Source organism: Montipora capricornis, chromosome 8 (genome assembly GCF_036669925.1).
Source record: "Montipora capricornis isolate CH-2021 chromosome 8, ASM3666992v2, whole genome shotgun sequence".
NCBI lineage: Eukaryota > Metazoa > Cnidaria > Anthozoa > Scleractinia > Acroporidae > Montipora > Montipora capricornis.
Genome location: NC_090890.1, coordinates 25175870 through 25198760, shown reverse-complemented (window position 1 = coordinate 25198760; position 22891 = coordinate 25175870). Strand labels below are relative to the sequence as shown.

The 22891-nt window shown below is 38.5% G+C and overlaps 1 protein-coding gene across 1 annotated transcript; it reads right to left on the bottom strand.

Annotated features, from left to right (window-relative positions):
- Nucleotides 1–563: 563 nt before the first annotated feature.
- On the bottom strand, nt 564–21567 carry LOC138014465 (homeodomain-interacting protein kinase 3-like). Its single transcript, XM_068861535.1, has 13 exons — nt 19411–21567; nt 14202–14325; nt 13293–13418; nt 12845–12987; nt 10355–10483; nt 9656–9902; nt 9059–9190; nt 8359–8439; nt 6901–6957; nt 6173–6258; nt 4952–5045; nt 4666–4695; nt 564–3641 (listed from the first exon to the last, which is right to left on the bottom strand). Exons 1-13 carry the CDS (start codon nt 20214–20216, stop codon nt 2088–2090), a joined length of 3609 nt encoding a protein of 1202 aa, XP_068717636.1. The 5' UTR covers nt 20217–21567; the 3' UTR covers nt 564–2087.
- Nucleotides 21568–22891: the final 1324 nt, after the last annotated feature.

The following is a 22891-nucleotide window of genomic DNA, read 5'->3' as shown; positions in this document are numbered from 1 at the left end:
ATCGCTGCGATAAACAACTCAGAAACGATGTGCCTCACAGACTTGAGAATTGGAGAAAGGAAACTGCGGTTTTATCAACCGCGTTGATAAAGGACGAATTACCACCGCTTTCCAAATCGTTCATGGTGGTAATTCGACCTTTATCAACACGTTTGATAAAACCAAATTTTCCTGTTTCTCTCTCCCATCGACGCAGCACCACAGTTTCTTTAGAAAATAGAAATTTGAGAATAGGAGAGGTGGTTAAAGAAATTGTTTCCTACAACATTCCAAGTTCTTGGCCTTTTTCATTGAACGATTTCGAATTTATTTTTTTGTTGCGTGGCAGTGTAAACCATCTCTAGTTTGAGGCTATCTGATCTTCTGTGTAACAAAATCGTACCGCGCGTCTTAATTCCTCCATTCACGCATAACCACAATTCCTTGCGCCTTTGACCAAAATCCCTTGCGTTTCGAAGAAAAATGTGTAATTTTCTCTATTAGAGAGCTCGAGCTGCCTCGTTCGTTCGCTCCAGGCTCACTCACTGCGGCAGCAATAACAAAAGGAATGCACGACACTGAGCCCCACCAATAAAAAATGTTTATTAATAGAGTCACACAAGTCACCACCAAGCTTCAAAACCAATCAACATTCTCTATATACATGCAACATTCGTAAAACGATTGTTTTAAAACTTCGATGGACTCAAGGCTCTTATTACAGGATAAAAAGGATTTTTCTACAGATTTGGTTTGCACAATTTATAACTTATTAACTCCTCCAGTAGGGTGGGGTAATTAGGATGACATCTGAATTTTTGGGACAAAGATTAACTACACAAAATAGCCCTTAGATTGAGTCTTAAAATGCAATAATTTTCCAGAGACTGACTATCATCCTTTAACCGAGTAATAAATAATAAATGTAGATGAGGTCTCCATTTGAATAACCAAGCTCGTAAACACCAAAGTTAACACAATGGTATGATTTGGTATTTCTCTTCAGTAAAGCTAAAACTGGGTAAACTGAGATTTACAAATAATTGTTTTAACTATCTAGTTTGTGTTCGCGGAGAAAATCAGCCAAAAGAAGTCATGAAATATTATGTTACGAGAGTCGGATTCAACCGATGAAATATGACGCAACTAGAGCTTATACAAAAAAGAAAAACAAAATTACACCAATAAAAAGCATGAAAGCCAGTGATTGGCTGATCAAGTGCATAATGACAAGACTGGAAATAAAACTGCAGTTGTGGCTATTTTAAAGCAAAAAAACCCTTGTCTTGAAATCAAATTGCAAATCCCAAATATGCAATATATCTTACCAATGAACAGTAAAACATCTTTGATTATTTCGTTTTTGACCGAAAGAATCTTCATAATTAAATCCGTCGTTAAGAAGATACATCAAACTCGTTAAACTCTTTGTATCATATATGGAACAACTTCAACCAAACTAAACTCGTTTCTTTAAAAGCTAATGGAATAAAGTTATGTTGGTTGTCAGTTATATATTTTTTGTTACCTACTACCAAGTGTACCTTTCAGTGTAGTGAATGAAACATACCCAAACACTCGAAGAGAAGTAACATTTCCCTCTTAAAAATTAAAAATGTTTAAAATTATGCAGCATTCACTTTTAAAGTGCACTATTGATGACTTCGATGAGATCAATTTGGATCATGCTCTCTCTAGTGCTTAGTATAAATATGACAAAAGCTAAATAATCTGTTTTTTAAAATATCAATATACAATTTAAGTTCAGAACCTAACAATCCATTTTTGGAACCATCTTACAATTTTACTTATATATTATAAATTAATGACATCACCCGGCTTCAAAAGTCTTCATCTATAAGTTAAATTCAATTGCACACACCTTATGATTAAATTTTAAAACTCTGACTCGCAATTCTGAGTAAACTGCTGAAACAATAAAACAGTATCTTCCCTTGACATATAACTACTTTCTTTTTTTTTTTTTTTTAATCTGTCAAACAATTCACTCAAAAGACAATCGTCACTCTTGGCTCTTTAAAACTACTTTCCACTTGAGTCTAAAATGTTTTATGCAAGAGACACGACGCACCAGCATAAATGATGGGCTAAGGATAAAATAACCGTTGTTTTGTCGGGCTCGAGTTTAAGATAAACCTTCCATAACCATTATACGCACTACCGGGAACAACATTAAAAGCCTTCACACCTTGGTAACGCTGGTTAACAAATGAAGGAGCTTGGTAGCCAACACTTGCAATGGCGAGGCCAGGTTGCACGGGCGCCGGGCAACTTCCACGAGAAAGAACCTGCCTTTGAGGAAGGAGCTGGTTAACATACGACGAACCTGCGCCTGCTCCTGACGGCACATAAGAGTAAGGCATGTGACCTGCCACGGGAGCCGAAGTAGAGATTCTGGCCACGCCAGTGTACAGTGGTTGGGGTACAAACTGCGTATGTGTTGGTGGGAGGATGACCAAAGGGTTTGCATCAGGGAAAGACTCGTTTCCGGTGCAGCAGTAGGGCTCGTTTCCCGACAGGAGAAGCGTTTGTGACGGGGGATACGCAAGAGTAGGTGAAAGGTATGTTGGACCCACAGGTTGACCATACTGAGGTATAACACCTAAGGAACTGGGTCGAGACACCTTGGTAGGGCTGTGGTGAGATAGTGCTGGTTCAAAGTGATGCGGGCCAAAGCGATTGTTTTGCAGCTGTTCAAGATTATAACGGCTTCGAGGGAGGCTTGCACCAAAGGCGCTTGAGTTTGGCTGAGTTGTATTCTGACCATACATGCCCACTGTATTATCCGTATTTTCTCCCTTCTCATCAGCACTCTCAGTGTCCGAGCAAAAAATCATTGCACTCTCTTTGCCGCCTGCATTAAAATTCCCATCATGCTCACTTGGATTTAAGACTTCTCCTGGATTCCCGTATGTGGTTGATGAAACCATTTCGTCGGTGGAAATCCTGCGGGCCAAGGCAGCATGACAGTTACCGTGTTCCATGGATTCGTTCAATCCGGGACTCACGCTTCCCATTGAAAACGACGAAGTAACAATGCAATCATCTTCGTCGCCCTCGTCTTCGTCATCACCGAATCCATCAACGTTTTCATCGTGCTCATGGACGTGACAAGGTTCCGGTTCATCGTCTCCCACTTCATCCTCTTCTACTTCGTCGTCTAACCCGTGCGAGTTGCGACCCGCTTTGCTCGTTTCTAGTGAATTTGGTTCCATTTCATCACTAGAGCTGGACACTGTTATGACGCTGGGAGAGGATTGCGAATCAGAAATTTCAATCGGAGACGATGTCTGCTTCGCCATGGCGTTTGAGGGTTCCCCCTCTGAGCGAAAAAATCCCAGGGGGCTCCCTGGTTGGTTTACTTCTCCAAATAAAAATGTCCTGTCCCCGTACCTCCTTCTCCCCGGAGAGGACACTGTTCGTCGCAGAGGACGGTGGCCACCAGGCAGACCCATTGACATATGTGCGCTTGGCGCGTTCTGAAAAGCGCTGCCTGACAGTTGCCACGGTAATAAACCAGCAGGAATGTGGGGTCCGCTCCAAACTGGTGGAGGTGCCACGGGCTGTTGCATGACGGGCATGACTGAAAACAACACCGAACCCGCGGGACGGGACCACTCGTGGCTGATTAAGTGACGCGTCTGTTGAAAAACAGAATGAAGGTGAAAATTGGATGGCGATGGGATTTTCCAGTTATGATATTTTCACCCTGCGTTGAAAGAAAAGCCACTTCAATCCCTTTTAAATCGATTGGCAGTTAAATCCAAGATTGATTATTGAATCTGCTTATTTTAAAACAAAATGAGACTGCTGACAGAGGGCCAGCTGGTCCAAGCCAAAACAACGGATTAATTTCCGAGAAATAGAACGCTTTCGCTCAATTCTAACAAAGTACACGTATTTCGATTCCTCGGCTCAAGCGCATTGCACACACTGACGAGGTCTTAGCCATCGTTGCTGGCGGTATTGTTGGGGCGAGAGGCAAATTAACGCGCGCCCCTCCACATCTCCGAGCTTTTCACCGCTCGTTAATTTGCCTCTCACGCAAACAATAGGGACCTTAAGATCTAAGACGGCGACGTCGACGAAAACGTCACCGCAAAATATCACTTTGCCTTATCATAAGTCTTTAGCGGTTATTCTATCTCGTTCACTTCTTACAGTTTGGGCGAAGTATCGTAAAAATAAATTGATACGAGCAGTTACAAAGTCAAAATAGAGAATGAAAGATTCTCTGTTGCATGCTCATGTTGTCGTCAAAACCTCAAATTTGGTAATTTCACGTCGTCCTCATGCAGAGTACCGCAAGAATCCGTGCTGCACGTGCAGCACGATTATTTATGCTATTTTAACCAATGACATCATTGTTTTGCGCCGTTGTTGTTGCCGCCGCCGTCGTAAAATCTTAAGCTCCCTAATACCGCCAGCTACGCGGGATACCGAGTTCTGTGCGGTTTGCCGTTTCTAAGCTTTTTATTTTGCCTGCTTTTTAGTCAAATACGAGCTAGCTATTGCATTCCTTCATGCATATTTTCCATTTCTTCCTGTGCTGGGGAAGGCGAGAGGAGAGGGGGGGTTTGAGGAGTTCAAGCGAACGCAAGAATTACTTTAGCTCTGGGCTGCAGGGTCAACTAAACGTGTTATCAAACAGTTGAAAGCTCTTACCTCACGCGTCCTTTCATATCCATCACTTTCCTAATGTAAACAAACAAACATGAATGTTAGAAACTATTACACATGCTTCGCTTTCTTAAGGTCTGACAACCGTTATTAACATCCCACAGTTCCTTTAAAGCGAGTCTAAGTGCGACGTTTTTCTCATGATGATTAGTTTTCTTTCATATGTAAAGTAAAACTAATTACCATCACAAAAACATCGCACTTAGACCCGCTTTGAAGAGGAAGCAGAGATGACCTCGGAAATGGCCTATTGTTTATTGGCCTGCCTTACCATGTGATAAGCGCCAGGACTGGGTTCTGCAGAAATATACCCATTATCGTCAGAACCTCTCCATGCTCCAACTGGGGGTGGATTCATTGGGCGACTGAAAACAACAAAATGCGAGTTTCAATCGAGTATCGTAAAGCAAAACCAAAGTAATTACTTTGGCCAATCAAAAACGACGAAGACAATCCAGTAAACCAATCAAAACTCGAAGTAATTACACGTAGCCGACACAAAGCGCGGGAAATTGTGCAAGCGCAAGAAACAATTGGTTTTGGTTTCACTTCTGATTGGTTGTAAAAATGGCGCGAGAACTTTGAACCAATCGCTGATTGAAGTAATGCAAAACCAATGCAATTCGCTAATTAATTTCGACACTCAATTGAAAACCCCTCTATCAGTATCCTTGCAGGTATTTGGCTCTTTCCAATAAAAATGCAGTAACTTGAAGAAAGTTTGATAAAATTTAAATTCTGCTTTCATTGGCTTTCAAATTTAAATTTATCAACAGAAAATTCAATTCCAACTACACCAATGTCTGCCGGTTTTTTTGCAAAACCAATCTAGGTTCGGCCTTTCTTGTGAAAACCAGTTTTTATTCATAAGAGAAATGGAAATGAAAATTTTGAACGTTTAAAGTCTAAATTAAAGACATTCTTATTTAGAGCAGCTTACACTATGAAAAGCTCGTGAAATATATATATATATTTAGTCTTATCCAGAATTGTAAATAACTTTTTTTAAACTTTTTTAACTTGTTTTTTAATCTATTTTTACTTTTTTTTCCCCTTTGTACTTGGCGCATTTGATCATATTCACATGTTAATTTGCGCCTAAGAAATATTAAATATTATTATTATTATTATTATTATTATTATTATTATTATTATTATTATTATTATTATTATTATTATTATTATTATTATTAACTAATACCACCCAAAACATTAAAATCGCTCGCAATCTAAGGGAAAATTCAACTCGGAAATGGGCTATTTGCTTTCATTCAGAACAACCTCCAGCGGAGCATAAAACATAGTTTCGATAGCGAGTGCTTCAACCATGTATCCAGTATTGTTCACCCGCAATGATCTCCATAAGAAAAAATGAGCAAAAATATTTCCAACCACACGTTGGCAGCGGAATGAATAATTATCATAATAGAGTTTGAGATGGTTAACCCGTAAGCATCAGCTGCGAACTATTTTAAAAAGTTGTTATTATCACCTGGGATTTTCCATCCCTTGTAGGTTTTCTGGAATTATAGGCTGAACAGTCTGTAAGCCAACAGCATTGGTCCAGTGAGGCAAAAGCTGAAAAAATCGTTCAAAAATCAGAACGAAAACACCACACTTTGTAACGATCAAAGCATTTTATACCAAACAATATTGAAGGAAGTGAAGAAGATTAAGAAAAGGAATTTGCAATAACCTAAACATTTCTGCTTTCAAACCGTCTTACAGTCATCCAGCAACAAGGTAGATTCACCTACAGCCATTCACCGCCACAATCAAGCTCCAGAAAATATCATACTTTCAAAACACTGAAAACTTGGTCGTGAATTGGTTGGTAGAGAAATTTCCTAGATGTGAGATGACTAACACCGTCATACCGCAGAGAGAAACACTAAGGGCCGACTCTGTTGTTTACGACAGGCTTCCCTTACAAAAACAATCCCGCAAAAATAAATGAAATGTATTCCAGCCTGGGTTGAAACCACGCCCAAATCTCCTTGAGACTAAAAACCGATGGGCTAAAAACCGATAAATTTCAGCTCCAAATAATTGTGACGATCAATAGGTGACTTAAATTGTGAATATTCTCCACTTAAACAAAAAGTACAAAATCCTTTTTGCAATCAGTGTTTACGGCTACAGTAGCCCCAGATTCCACCAACAAACAAAAATCACTTCCCACAACAAAACTTCACAACACTATTCATTTCGTAAATGTACCTGCAATGCAGGATCAGATCCAAGTTGCTTGGAAGTCCAGGCTTGAAGTGGCACGCTCTGAAAAACAACATGTACGCGTACTTAGAAACACTGGGATACTTGAGAAAATATTGGGTGCAGCTACATGTATGATTACGCTACGAACTTTAGATCACAACAGTGCTTCAAATGCTGTATGCAGTGCGAAGTGAGATGCAGGAACTTGTGGCAACTATCCCATTTAATTTAGTAAAGGTTGTTTTTTTTAAACAACATTGTGTCACTTTCATTAGATTAAATAACAAAACTGATTTGTTCTAAAACTATCAAATATTAAATAACAATAAATTAATTTATGATTTAATTAATGATTTAAGCCAAATCAAATTAATTCAATGCTCATTTATATCGACCAAATGAGAGTCAGAATAAAAAGCAGAGTCCCCCAGATGCGACTCATCCCACTGGACTCATTCTTTGTGATTTTCATTACATTTACCCATTCATGCAATATTTGGCCCGCAAGGTCATGATGTACGGGCCGACTGCATGAGGGCCAAATATTTTCCCCTTCCAGCCCAACCTAAACTCAGTCAATAAACATTTTATGGTATGGCCTCTTAAACACTATTCATGAGCACTCAGAAGATATGAAGTTTAGACAAAATAAGAAACAAAAATTTCATAGAAAATTTACCTACTGGTAATACGTTGTTTGCATTAGCTTTTCTGGCTGTAAAAGTCTTAGATGTTCAAAAGCGACGAAATCCTCAAAAATTGCATCATACCGAGCAGTGTGTGTTCCTAACAGGGCCATACAGCTTTTTTCGGCCCTGCTTGCACTTATGCATACGGCCCCCATATGGGGATTTTTCCAAACATTTTACAATGAATATGGCCGTACGGGCCATTTGATAATTTCAACTATTTACTTACATGGTTAACTGACCACTCCCCATATATAGAAGCTTTTCAAGGCCAATGATACACAACATAACAGAACAACAACAACAACTTTAAAGAAACTCAACTGGCCGGAGGCAAACCAGTTGGCTATCTACAAGTGCAGACAAGAAGTTGAACCAGGGATTACCAGGACCAAATTCAATTAATGATCACAGCACATCTTAAACCCACGATCTCCAGATCTCAAGGCAGGCACCCACTGGACCACACTACCTCCTTGTTTACATATAAGTCGATTTATGTATTAAAGAGGGTACTTTACGTGGCTCACAATGAAATGCAAGATGGTGAAATTCTAGCAACAACAAAGAGGAGGTGACTGATGATAGGGAATAATACGCATATACCGGTACCTTGGAATGCTAAATCAAACATTTTCATTCTGCTGGTTTCCCTTTACATAAGGAAAAATTTCTGTCGATGCTCGAGGAAAAGGATCCAGACCAACAGTGTTGACCAAAATTAAGGACAGTAAACTTTTATAGGCAGTAGGGTAAGACAAAGAGAACTCACTTTGGCATAAAGACCAGATGAGGCTGGAAGAGAAAGAGTGGCCTGAGGAATAGCCATTGACACCACCACAGGTCTGCCAGGCTAAAACAAAAATACATAAAACAATCAATAAATCCGCAAAAACAACATTAGAATATGAAGGACTTCTTTTTCATGAGGTTACCAGTACATCCAGCATAGCAAAATGTTTGGAGCAAACACCTACAGTGTAAGTTGTCTTGGTACGTGAAGGTGCTTTTGCATTTATGTCAATATTTGAGTTGTATTATGGGAATTACATGTAATCACTTTTACTAAAGCAAACTGTCAAGAGAAATTGTGGAATTCTAATCCTGCAATCATAAAGACTACAAGAGTAGGAAACATTTGTGATATCATCCCCACCTTCTTGAGTACATACAGGAAAATCTCGAATATATTTGTAAATGGAGACTCCAATAGTCAATGGACATCAGTGGAATTCTAATCCTGGAATCATGAAGACTACAAGAGTAGGAAAAATTCATGATATCATCCCCACCTTCTTGAGTACATACAGGAAAATCTCGAATATATTTGTAAATGGAGACCCCAACAGTCAATGGACATCAGTTAAACTGAACAGGCCACCCGCAGCCTCTTGTAAATAATAATGACTTCATTCTGTGGTACCAAAGTCTCTGGAAAATAGGATTGCCTTATAACACTAGACCTGTGATACCTTTTGGGATGTGGCTTGAGGGGCAAACAAATGCTTCTGAGGTGAAGAGTTTTCCGTCTGACACAAGACAGCATGCTGCGGAATAAAGTGCGCTCCCAGGAATTCTGAAGATGACCCAGCTTGCATACTAGGCTGTTACAGATTGAATAGACAAACAATTATAATACTTCTAAAAATGAATATCCCAGTTGGCTTAAAAATGAATGCTATCTAAAAGTTCACTGCAACAGAATATCATGTTGCAATACTGTATATAGAGAACCTCTTTCTCTCCTGTAATGTCACAAAGAATGCTTTCGCATTACTGCACATTTTTAACACCCAAGTTCATCGTATTTTGGTCTTCTGCTGTTACAGCTGCGTTTAAAAAAAGTCTTTATAGGGTTCTGTCAATGTTGAAAAATTGTTCTAAGGCAAAAATCTATACATCACTCTACCCAAAGAGATGTGTGTTTTAAACATGAAAATCTAGTAGCAAGCCACAAGTCCAATGAGGGACACACACCACAGGAAACTGACCTCGTGATGTAAGCAACGACAACGACAATTGACAGGTTGTTAATGAACTGGTATAGCCTCTTCAAAGAATAAACTCACCACAGCCTGAAGAGGTGCCACAGGCAGCCCAGTATGTGTAGCAAACTGTTCTGATTGGGCCTGTGACATGCCACCAGTGAGATCTTGAGTTGTCAAGGTTTCACTTCGCACCAAAGGTAGATGAACATAAGAGCTAGAGGAAGCTCGCGGAAGGCCAAACAGTGATCCAGCAGGATGTGGGGATGTCTGTTCAGTGATTCCTCTGTTATATCTGCAGACTTGCATGCTTTTCACCGCTAAATTAAACCTGGAATGATGCAAAAAGGTTAGAGACGTTCAGTCACATTGTTCAACATTCTTTAATATTATACAAAGCCATTCCATGTTCCAAGAAAACAGACAGATGTCCAAATGTGCAACTGAAAATTTGGTACACAAAAGGGTGTTTTTGGCACATCCTGTTTAATTTATACTAGTCTTGGAGAATTTGAATGCCTTGAGGGTTTTTCATAAGGTGTTACAATACATCATAGTAAAAAAGCTTGCAGATATCAAGACATAAATGCATCACAACCCACAATATTTATAACGACTTGATTGGGTGGACTTCCTGGCTTCTTTTCTTCTTTTACTCTGCAGAAATAAACTTCACTTCTATCGGAGAGTGGGTGAATGTTACAACTGTACTAGTATCAAGTCCCCACAAATCATTAAACTGTTCTGAAGACACCAAATTATTATTACCAACAGTATACTAACGTGTTGCAATGGGCAAAATCCACCAAATGGGCAAGTGTTATGAATGGGTGTCTGAGGGCTTCATCGGGTGTGATTCTCTTGCCTGGGTCAATGACAAGAGTTCGCTTCAACAAATCTGTAAATTCATACCTTTAGAGAACAAAGCAAACAAAATATTAACATTATGACATGACAACAATCCTCTGCAACTAAAGAGGCCGATCAGAGAGCTTCTGGCTGTTGTTTATGAAAATGGTTACGTATTATGATATTTACATACCATATTTTCTATGTGCATATTAAAATGTACTTTACATATATAATCTTTCTCTCTTATTATGGAATTGATCAGACGTACATCAGCAAAATGATGTAAATGCAGCTCTGGATGGTTGCACTCTCACCCAGCCCATGAATGAAGTCAGTAACACAAACGACAGACCATTACCGCAGGGTGTAAAGTGCAGGTCATTATGTTTTACAAGAACTAAAACAACCCAAACCTTTACAAAAATCATTGCTAACCTTAGGCATAAACATCATTTTTTAGGCCTAATGTTTACAACCTCCAGACCATTACAATGGAAACACTGTGAAATACTCTTTGATGTCCCATGAACATTGAAAGGCTGTGAGACAGGGCTGATGGATTATAATCCTCCTCCAAGAAGACTAGCAGAGTCTAACTATTTTCATTTATTAAATTTTGAATTAATACATTTCTCGTGCTCTGATTGGTTTACTCAATCTCAGTTATCAACTCATTTCCCTTAGTTTGACCTCATAAGGCAAATAATTGCGCTAGGCTTTGCTAAGCTAAAATTATTTTCGCCGGAAAGCGAAATGTCTCTCTGAATAAAGAAGAAGTATGTGAAAAGGTAAGAAATGTTTTTGTGATTGGCCTTTGTCTGTCTGACCACCAGGTATTACACAACATCGCATCCTCATCAAGTTTTTTCGATTTTGGTCAGAGTGATTTTCTCGCCTTTTTCGCTCGTATTTCGTACTTCAAAACTTTTTGGAGTTTAAGGAACTTAATAAAACAATAATACATTCACGCTTGTAGGATATGAGCAGGTCTGTAAATAAGAGCAAGTAGCCGGCCAAAACAGCCGGCTAACAATAAGCCACCTTCAGCTGGCTACTTTCGTCTCATTTTACTACCAGTCAAGATGAAAAATCTTACACTTCTTAAATTATCACCAAAGAAACCTTTAAAGCACTCTTTTCCCTGTTTTGAGTGGAATTGACGCCATGTTTTACAAAGATTGAACAATTGACATTAACACAAAATCGTTCGTGCGAATGGTGTGGAACTCGTGAAACGCCTGGAACTGAATAGTTCCCAGTCCTGCGCTTAATCTGATGAAACGACATGGAATCCACGTTGAAGAAAGAGCATTTTTCATTCCAGCTCAATCAAGTGAGCAAACTCACTTTCAGGGTTGTCCTCTTTTAATTATTATAAGCCTTCTACTTTCAAATTTAATGACCGCCCTGTATGAGACTGGTTATAGCCAACTCGGGGGTACGCGCTTTTACAGCATGTACCATCTCATATCCAATGCGTGCTCATGGTATAATTGTTAAATATCACTTTCCCCTTACAGCCTTAAAGAGACGGAGTGTTGGTCCAGCAGAAATTCAACCCACCTCCCACATAATAGTCCAATGCTCAACCAACTGAGCCAATTGGTCAGTGGATTATCTGTTTTAATAAATTTTGGTCACTGCTAAACTTGTCTTGTTCTATGATTTATGCTCAGTCTGCCATACTTATTTTATATAATGTTTCAAGTCCAGTTCAAATCTGAAGTTGCACATGCAGTGAGCCAAAAACAAGGCATAGTGTGATCACAGAATCAATGTACACATCTACGATTTTTTCATTCTGCATTGATGCAAATCAAAAAAATTAAGCAGATGCTTTACAAGTTTCTTTGATGGTATAAAGAAATATCCTTTCCGTACAAATAAATGGAGAATTATGTGAAAGTATGAAGCTAACATGACAGCGTTTCTGAATCATAAAATACAATAATGGGATATTCCATGCAAGAAAATCCCTTGGTTGAGTCATTAACATGTGGACAGAACAACCTGAGACGAGACGGTATTCACTCTAAAGGTGCCTACACTGCTTCAGCCTACTTTTGCATGGAGGATTAGGGTGGTTCCAACACATCCGGAATCCAAGATCTTAAAAAAAAAAACATCCAACCGACCAGATGCCACACCTAAACACCAACAGCACAATCTTCGTCAACACCTGGTGCATCTTCCTGATTTCCTTTGCCAGAGGAGAGCAGTTGGTGATTTTCTTATCATCTTTAGTCATTAATAATAATACTAACAACAACAACAACAACAACAACAACAACAAAAATGATAATGTCAGAGCTTAATCCTATACTTTGCACCTTTGGCCAAAACAATGTTGGACGAAACACTTGAAAAAATCTAGCTCCCTAGGATTTTTTAATATCAAAGCCCCACAGTTCATTAACAAACCTGTCAATTTTTTCTGCCACCCGCTCGTTTCCAACAAGGTTGCTAGGCATGTTGACCTGTGACATCTCATCCAAACAGTTGAAGATGTACTTCCTTGCTTCCTGTGACTTGATTTTGGTTTCACGTTCATGTTCACTACCCGTCTATAAAAATCAGAGAAAACAATTATTAGAAGTAGCTACCCTTGCCAAACTTTCAAAAGGTAACCAACACCAAAGAGAATTTCACTTAGGGTGTCAACGGGTTGGCAGAGTAGTGAGACCATGCCCCTTTAAACTTGATTCTTAGACTGAACATCATTATTTTGTGGGTTGACCTTCTAGGATTTTTACTATACTCTGCTCTGAGAGGTTTAGCACTTTTCGACTAGCCTGATAAAGAAGATGGTTATGATGATGTTAATGATAATGTGATTTGGTAACAACTGTAAAACGCTGGAAATGCAAACCTTCATCTTCCATTCTAATAATCCGGTAGTTGAGCTTAAAGCCTTTTTGAAAAATTTTAAACTTTTGGACCCATTTGTTAGCAAATGATCACTTGGTAACCCCTGTGTCTGTGAAATGTACCGGATCTGAAAAGAAACAACATAGCAACTGTTAAACCTGGAGGCAGACTGGCTGGTCAACTGGTTGGCACCACGGCAAATATGAAATGAACATTGCTTTTGACTATGCAAGCACCCCTGAATTTAACTTTGACCTATTCACCCCTAGAGCGGCCCCATTGATGAGTAAAATTGTCTGGTGTTAGACATACATGTAGTAATAAAGTAAGAGAGAGTACGTATCACTCTCAGGAGAAAATGGGTGAAAGAGGACCTAAATATTATAAACCCTTTCACACCTAAAGCAGTCCCCACTGACCTAGTCATTTAGACAGAGTAAAATCAGTAATTCTCACTCTCAGAAGAGTCAATGGGTGAAAGGGTATGTTGTCTTTTAGTGGACATAAATGTCTGGTTTTTGAGACTGTCACCGGAGTTTCAAGTAACAAACTTAAAACTTGGGAAATTGTCTTAACATCTACGGTTTTGCCAACTTTGTGGTGTGAAATCTCTTTCTGAGCAAAAAGAAAAGAAAGCCACTACAGAAGATAATAACGAACATTCAAACCAGCAGGTCTAAAACACAGTCACGTTTCATGGGTCACTCATTGCAGGTCATTGTTTTACCTTTTTGAAAGTAACCCAAAACCAGGTCAATTTGGCTAACTCTAGGCCTAAAAACCATCTTTAGGCCTAGAGCTAGCCAAAATTAGGGTTTTAAGTTACTTTTCAAAACGTAAAATAATAGCCAGTAATGAGTGACCTGTGAAACGTGACACATGTTTTAGACCTGGCCCATTCAAACAGTACCTGGTCATATTCTGAAGAGCCTGGATAAAGAGGCCACCCTAAGAATAACTCAGCAATTACACATCCAAGGGACCATGTGTCAATTGCTTCATTAAATGGAAGACCAAGAATCACTTCAGGGGCTCTGTTCAGTACAAAAACACATAATAATACATAATTATTATGTCAAAAGTGGACGTACATGCCTATTGATTCATCATCATAGAGGGATTACAAATTAACTTGAAGAGCTAAAAGGCTTAAAAAAACAAATGGCTAAAAATGCCTTATTAGAGACACCACATTCAGTAGCCAACAGTTTGTGTGCTGCAAATCTGAAACTGTGTGTTCAATGCTACTTCCAACTTTAATTATGCAGATCCAATATTTAGATCCAAATACAACATTGCCAGCAGATGTCCAAGTTTTCTCTAATTCTTGGAGTCCAATTTCAAGTAATCCGGATGCTTTCTTGTAGCCAATCATATCTAAAGGAACCAAGTGTAGATGAGTACTGGCAATCAGCATGAGTTACTTTTATGGCAGTGAAAAGTCACTGTGATGATTGTTTTCATAACAGCAGACTTCACTGAGGTTTGGATTAAGAGGCAGCTTTGAAATTAAATAGCAACAGGACTCCACACTTCTCCAATTATTTGAAGACAATAATTTGGACTGAAAAATTCTCTCTGACTCCCAAAATAGACAATTTTGGCAGTTGTAACTTATATAAGAAGGAATGGGAATTTCCTTGAAAAGTCGAAACTCATGGAAGTGTTGATAGGGAAACCATTCAGTTGTGTACCTTGCCATTTTCCACTTTTTGAACAATTAAGGAACTGAGTCTTATTTGAAAGACCTCTTGAAGAAAAGAAACATGGTGTTCTCACTTTTTAAATATCTCCTATAGTTCTGGAGATATTAAAGTTTTTGTGTGAAAACTGATGAGGTCTTCAGAGGTTCCGAGGGGAAAACAAATCACAAAATCTAGAATATTCTCAGAAATACTGAAGCAGTTCTCTTGAAACTTGGCACCAATGATGACCATCAGTCAATGCATAAAATGACACCCATTGTACAGTCACCATGGCAACCGTTTTGCTTCCAGGTGATTTGAGAGGAAATTGAGATATTTCAATTATAACCAAGAGACAGCTGCCAAAAGTGTTGCCATGGTTATGTCATACTGTGCACCGTCTTGCACCCTTCTTAAGGGTTATTACTCATGCCAAGTTTGAATAATGTCGCTGTTACACTTTCAGAGATATTCTTGATTTCGTGATCCATCTTCCAGCGGAACCACTAATGATGTCATCAAATTGCTACTTTGCATAACACAAAAACTTAAATATCTCTGAAATGAAAAAAGATACTTGAAACAGCAAACGCCATTCTTCATTATTTTGAAAATTCTTTCAAACACGCATTACCGGTAATTATCTTGACTTCATAGGCACTGTAAAGGAAACAATTTCTGTTCACATTGCAAGATATAAATCACAAAATGCTTTCACACCTTTCTCAACCAAATGAGAAATAAAATGGGGCATATTGTGTTTGAGTGAAGGCTGTATGTCAAATAATAAATGCATGTTCAAACTACTAAGAGATGTGTTCCGTAGAAAGAAATAATGTTACCGCAACAACATGGCCGGCAAATTTCATTCTAGCATGAAAGCACTTGCTGGCACATTAATCTTGTGACCCTAGATGTTCTTATAGTGATGGATAATTTTCCACAAACTTGCACTTTGAAATATAAGCGCTTGAGTGACTCCTATCTCAAGTATTTTTTCCTAACATTTCCATCAAAACTGCCACGTACATGTAGGGTGTCAATAATAATAACTCTTACAACAAAAAGAGCCAATGGAAGAGAACTACAATAATTGAAGTTAATTGCCAGTAAAGGTGGCCAATAATCTCTTCAAATCTGTGTTGTCAGATAATTTTTGTGCCAAGTGGCAACATGCGGTTGTTCAATACATTTTTGTGAAAGGTTTGATGTTGTGGGTGGTCTAGAAAGTTATCCAGATAGGCACTTATACTTGCATATTTCAACTCATGAGAGGGAGCTAAGCATACAACTCCACAGGAATTCAAAAGTCAAGAAAAAACTAATTTTGTAAAATTCCAAAGATGTCTTGACACAAGTTGTATTTGCATTTTGGAGTACAGTTACTGGAGAATGTAAACCTGTGTTTACAATAGCTCTTAATATAATTAAACATTCTTTTGTGAAACAAATGAAAATGACAGTTTGTTAAGCAAAAGCAATTCAAGTCTGAAAAAAAATTAACCAATACAGCTGTAAAACAGTCAAGCACAAACTAGATAATGGATTTTGAATTTACCGAACTAAATTCTCAGTGTTTCAGAGATGTCAGATATTCTTAACTTAATTGACAAAGGTTTCTTCTAAAAATTATAGTGTTTAGTATGGAGATGCCATGTTTGTGTCCTTCTGATGGACACAAACACCACCGCCAGAAACAAATGGGAGCATCTGGAATTTACTTTGGCTCTCTCAAAACAATTCTCTTTGCTAAACTTGAGAACATTTGCATAGAACCTTCTCATAACATAATGGTTATTTAAAACTCAAAAACACAAGGCTAATTAATATTTTCAGGTACATGACAAGTTTCTCAGATGTCATGTATTGTGACAAACTCTGAGACTCAAACTGCTTATTTTAAGAAGAAAGTATACTGCTGAGCTGAAATGGGCAAGCAGATATATTTCTAACATGTGTGGTTCCAGAAAATATCCATACCCCACCACGGAGGGAATTTCACTCAGGAGCCTGCCACCTCCCTGGATTTTCCACATTTTTATTAGGAACTGATGATCCTCACACCCCTCAGGAATTTCCACAAAGTAAGACAAAGACCCCCAACCGCTCTGGAAAAGTTTATTTTCACAAAAAACCATAATCAAAGCAATGAACGACGCCGATTGCAGTTATGCAATGGTTTTCATATACAGGTAATTCTATTGAGTGGTTTCGAATTAGAACCCCGTAAACTACCTACAAAGCAATCTAAACTCAACAAAATATTGCTTATACCTTAAAATGAAAGATATAAATTTGTATCTGTCAGTTTACCTTAAAGTGCAAGCTTACGATTTTTTTCCCCAAACCGCAGGTAGCCGTCTCCACAGCCATAATGTTGATAGAATTAACGCCATTTCAGTGTGAATACGGTCGCGAACACTCAAACCTTCAACCATAAAATTAAGGGGAAACGAGGAGAAATTATAAAAACTCTAGATTCTGAAATTGTTATGTCGTATACCTTCGTGAAGTGAAACGTTCAATGTTGTACTGTTTTTTGATCGACTGACGCAATATGGAGATCAAAGAAATGTAGCTAGTAACCACACCTGTTACGCGGTCGCGTCTCTATGAAGACTGGTAACCAGAAATGGCGGTCAATATTACATACGTGACAAGTCAAGTTTTTGCTGGCCTAACAGGAACCTAATTCCTTTGGATTCGCCTACATAACGCTTTTGGAAGGAAGAAAACCTGATTTAGATGCAAAAATAATCATAAATGATATAGTTAAACTTATTTACTTCTTCAAAAATGATCTACCAGGATCAAGTAGTAATTTTCGTACTGAGTTTGAAATTAACCCCTTGGAAAGTGGTTTTATGGTCCAAGCCCCCTACCCCTCTGGAATTTATTGGGCCTCTGACTCCCAAACCCTCTAGAACTTTGAATTCCCTCCATGGTGGGGTATGGATATTTTGTGGAACCACACAATACCTTTAACCTGATGAAATAAAAAACTCAAAAGTTTGAATTTTAGTTTTTTGTGACATCAACTGAAAACCAAAAATAGCAGACCACTATATATACCAGCAAGTCTAAACCCTACCTTCGCGAATTTGGGTTTTGTTCTTTAACTTCCTACAAGGTGATGAACACTGCAGTTGTAATGAGATGAGTCCAACAGATAAGGTTACTTGATAAGGAAATAGCTGGGTGTCTTACTCTCTAGATATCATAACAAATGTGGCACTTTCTCCTCAATTATTTTTTAGACCCTAATCGTTGGTCCAGACACCCTCCCACACAGTTAGTTGTATCAGTTTTCATGTATCCCACAATGCCTTTTTCTATTTTAATTTGTGAGGCTTCATCACACCATTTGGCTGCAATTTACAGAAAAGCCCTTAGACTTTGTAGTTATTCCCTGGCAGTCATGTTTACCAAAACTGTTTTGAAAGCCAGAGAATACCACCATGCTAGTAGCCAAAACTGAATTCATACTTGATTGTGTCAAGATGTGATGGCAATGGGATAAAGATTAGAAAACATTGATTTCACCTGTTTCACAAGTAATAGCCGTGGCATTCAACATGAAAAATTCTATTTAATTTGAGCAACATATTCTTTCAATTTTGGACATAAAGTGGCAAAAAAAAAACCACAAAACCTCCAAACAATCATAGATTTTTGTCATGATTCATATATTGCTGGCTGTACTTATCCATCCCAAATTCCTAAAATTCCCTTCAAGATTTCAAATCCCCTGGAAAATGTTTGTCTTAAATTAATCCATACATAATTGGTTCGCAAAAATGTCAATATTGTTCTGAAAAATTTTTAAAGCAAGAAGAAAGAATCCTCCTGATTAAATCGATTTCTGGAATGAGTGCATCTTGATATGTAAATGAGTTTAACTACATTATCAGCTATAAAATGCCAGGCACATCTTTTGAGTGGCAAATTCAGTTTTTCATCTGTTCAATAACCACAATGAAACTGTTGCTACAACGATGAATTATTTTCAAATACAAAAATAAAAATATAATCTCACCGAAAAAAAAAACATTCGTTTGTAATCTGAAAATGCGATGTTCAGATAAACCATCCAAAATGATGTACACTGAGATCACAAAAAAGGTTCAAATCAGAAACAAAGCAAAGCTATTTTCAACGATTTACTTTGCGTAATAAATTTAAAGAAACTCACGAAAGGTCGAATACAAAATATATGTAACATGAACAACATCACGTACAAAACTGTTTGCATGAAAAACAACCGCAGACGAAATGGGAGAACTTTGAGTAAATTATGAAAAGAAGTAATTAGGAGGCCTTCCTTTGTGGTGAGTCAAAATGAATAAACAATAACGAATGAATGTCGCGAGGAGCCCAAGAGACCAAAAATATAACACAAGTTCAATTAGAATTTTTGCGATGTAATGCACTTACCTATAATAACGACTTTGCAAGTATGATGAGCAAACAGCTTTGGAAACCTGAGTTGCTGAACCAAAGTCTATCACCTTCACACGAAATGGCTGCTTTTCCGGATCAACCAACATAATATTTTCAGGTTTTAAATCAGCGTGGATTAAACCCAATGACTTCAGCTTCGATAGCGCAACTAAAACTTGTTGAACGATGGGTCGAATGTGCCGTAGAGGTAGTGGATTGAACTTCGATTGTTTGAGATAGTCATACAAGTTCTGTTGCAACATTTCGAAGACCAGGCATGTGTGATTCTTGTGCTGAAAACATTCGATCGCGCGAACGAAATTAAAAGCTTCAGAATTTTCAGCGCTCAACTTCGCCAAGATACCGATTTCAATTTGCCCCTGACGGGCATACGAAGGATGGTCCTTCAATATTTTTATTGCGCATAACTCGTTAGTTCCTTTCTTCCAGCATTTCACCACTTGTCCAAACGTCCCACGGCCGAGAAATTCGAGTACTTCGTATCTTGAAGTTGCTGAACATAGTTCTTCGTGAAGTACAACTTTGTAATCTCCTTCGCTGTTACTATTCCCAGCAGTTTCTGAGGTCTGTCGAGATTTTTTTACACTTGCCTCGGGAATCTTTAAGCCACATCTTTTGTAGGTGCTTACCAAATTCTGAGTAAGATTTCGGAGCGCGTTTGCGCTGGCATCAATGTGGATTTTGCCCACACAAAGACCAGAAGGGAAAATTGTTCCACTGGGTCTGTGAAAGGAAGTGAATGCGCTCGAAGAATGTGTTATCAATTCTGCTTGAGCCATTCTGTACTTAATATTCAAAAGAGTATGTTTAGCTCAATTTTTTGGTCGGGATTTGTCCTTGAAGCCATTAAGATATGTAAAGTGAGCCTCGTTCGTTCAATGTCAATAAACGAAATTAACCAAGTTACTTTCGTCAAGATTTCTCCGAAACGAACTTATGCGATTCTATCCTTCCATATGCAGTATAGCTCATCGATTTCTTGCTTTCGAGCGAAAACTTTAAAGACCAACCTGGCAATGAAGTGGGGAATTTTTTCTGTCGCTTTCAATGTGGATTCGTGATAAAACGTAGTTTGTCAGTGATTTGTTTCACCCAACCAGACCTTCCTCAGACGACGGTTCTCACTATCAAATCCATCTTTGCTTCAGTTGAATGGAAATAGAAAAGAATAACCAGGGATTTGAAAGGCCTCTAGGTGAATCCAATACAATTTCACGATATTGCCCTAATTGCCCCTGGAACGAAGTCTCTGGCTTACTGTGATCGAATGAAGAAAGCAGTAAGCGAATTGGATTTCTTTTGGTCAATTTACACTTGAGCCTATAAATTGAACAAGTATGGAATGGTGCGTAAAAATATTTTTCCCAACAAGGCGATGGGCTGCTATTCAAGCTTTCACTTTGTTGTTTTTATAAACTTTTGGCACCAGTGTTCACTTTTCTTGAATCGTTAAGCTGTCACAAATGGTCTACCAGTTTACCATATGTAATATTTAAGAAATCTCCATAAATACTTTATAGCTTATACTTCCATATAGTTTTCAGTTCCTTTTCCGCTGGATCCTTCGACAAATTCAAACGCTTTCGATGCCGTCCATTAAACCTTCAAATGTTTATTTCTTGAGATGAAAATATATTGTGAAAAGAGCTTTTATCGATTCTTGAAGAATCGAACAGTTTAGGAAGCAAGTTTCCAACTTTGAACCTCTTTTTCCACGCAAACAAATCTTTAATGCTTCTCAAGCTTCCATAAATAAAAACACCTTCGCAAGACAAATAAGACAACACTCTTCTATATTTCGCTGAATACCAAGAACACTGTAAAGCGTCTCTGTCTTGAAAACGTAAACCAGTAGAAAGGATCTTGACAGCAAGGATTTCGTGTAGGCCAGGAATTAAGATCCCGCGACGAAGGCGAAGGGACGCAAACTAAAATTCACCAAAACGCTTCTGCCAGACAGCCCTCAGACTCATCCTCAGGCTTTAAGCCACAGATCGACTACCATTAGATTTTCCGATCGGAGAAGAATCCGTACATTTCCGGCGAAGTAAACAGCATACTCAGTGCATTCAAAGCAGAAATGTTGATTAGTAAGCGCACTGAACCGCGCGCCATGTTTTCCCTTATGACGTAATGCAGAGATTCCATTGACCAATCACCTTTAGTTCTAGGCAGTTTGCTTCAATGACGTCAAAGAGTACGTAGATTGTTGCCAGGATTACACTTGTTTAGAAAGAAATTTCGTCAGATTCTTTGCGAACACTTTGTTGCGTGCAAGCTCGTACGTATTTCTCAAAGAAGACAAAAATAATTTGAAAATTTTTTTGTCAAATTTTCGGGGAAAATAAGTGGTTTTCTGAGAGAAGCAGTTTCTTCTGTCTTCCGGTTATCATTTAGCAAAGGGCTCCTTTTCACAAAGTTCAATAAACATCCTGAGTGAAATGATATCTTCGTCGGTCATTGCCTTTGGGTTCATTCTTTCTGTCAGCAGAAATATCATATGTACTTCTGAACACAGCAACGACTGATCATTATTTCTTGTCAGCTGATTATTAGTATGTTTTCATCAAATGAACTAGAAACGTTCATGTTGAAAAAATTGCAAAGATTTATGTTATTCAGATTTTCCAGAGATAGTGAACTTACATTAAAATGATATGTAAGATGCGGACGTATCGGAGATGGGCGAAGGAGGTTCGAAAATTTGCCCTTCAGACATTTATCTTAGATCGGGGTTCTGGTCAAGCCTTCAAGACACCACAGACACCAACACAATTATTCTCTGCAGTCTTTATATGCAATTTTGCTACTACACTCAGAATTTTCGAACTATACAAATAGTTTAATAGATTAATAAAACCATGGAGGTGAACAAAGTAAAGCCCCCTTCAGCATGCATTTGGGTCCTGTTTCACTGAGGGTACTCAAAGGGTGAACAATCATTTGGAGGTGTGTTGGGGGAACGAAGGTGGGTGGCACAGCCTCATTTTTGCGGGATCTGTGTCGAAACGAAGTTTCCCTCGATATCGTAGGGAATGACTTTTAAGCGTCTCTTTCCGAGAATATTGAACCCTCTTATATAAAACAGGCAGGAATTTCTGGCAGCGACAACAGTCTTATCAAACTATCACCGGAGGCGCCTGTGGTTAATCTCATCTCTCTTTTGAGCGTCACTTGTCAGTAAAGGGCGAGTAAAAGCTGTGACCTGTCAGGTTAAGGGGTATTAAAATCCAGACATGCAACACGGGATATTGCAAAAGAGATTGTCTTGTTATGAAAAGGGATGGCGAGGTTCAACCGACGAATGAAGATATGTTTATTAGTCGGTGATGACTTAGGCATACCGTTGAAATTTACCATCGTTCGAGAATACAACCCTTCGACATTTTAATTTTCGCCATGTGCCCAAGGCATAGTAGTCTCCCACGCAGCGGTTCTTCTGTGTCGTCACGCA

What these genes read in the sequence shown, in the direction of transcription:
- LOC138014465 (XM_068861535.1), bottom strand. Translation starts at nt 20,216, where the DNA reads ATGGCTCAAGCAGAATTGATAACACATTCTTCGAGCGCATTCACTTCC. An exon ending in GCTCTTCAGAATATGACCAG is followed by an intron (nt 13,419 to 14,201) that starts GTACTGTTTGAA and finishes GTTTCTTTTCAG; the next exon opens with ATCCGGTACATTTCACAGAC. An exon ending in GTGGCAGAAAAAATTGACAG is followed by an intron (nt 10,484 to 12,844) that starts GTTTGTTAATGA and finishes TGTTCTCTAAAG; the next exon opens with GTATGAATTTACAGATTTGT.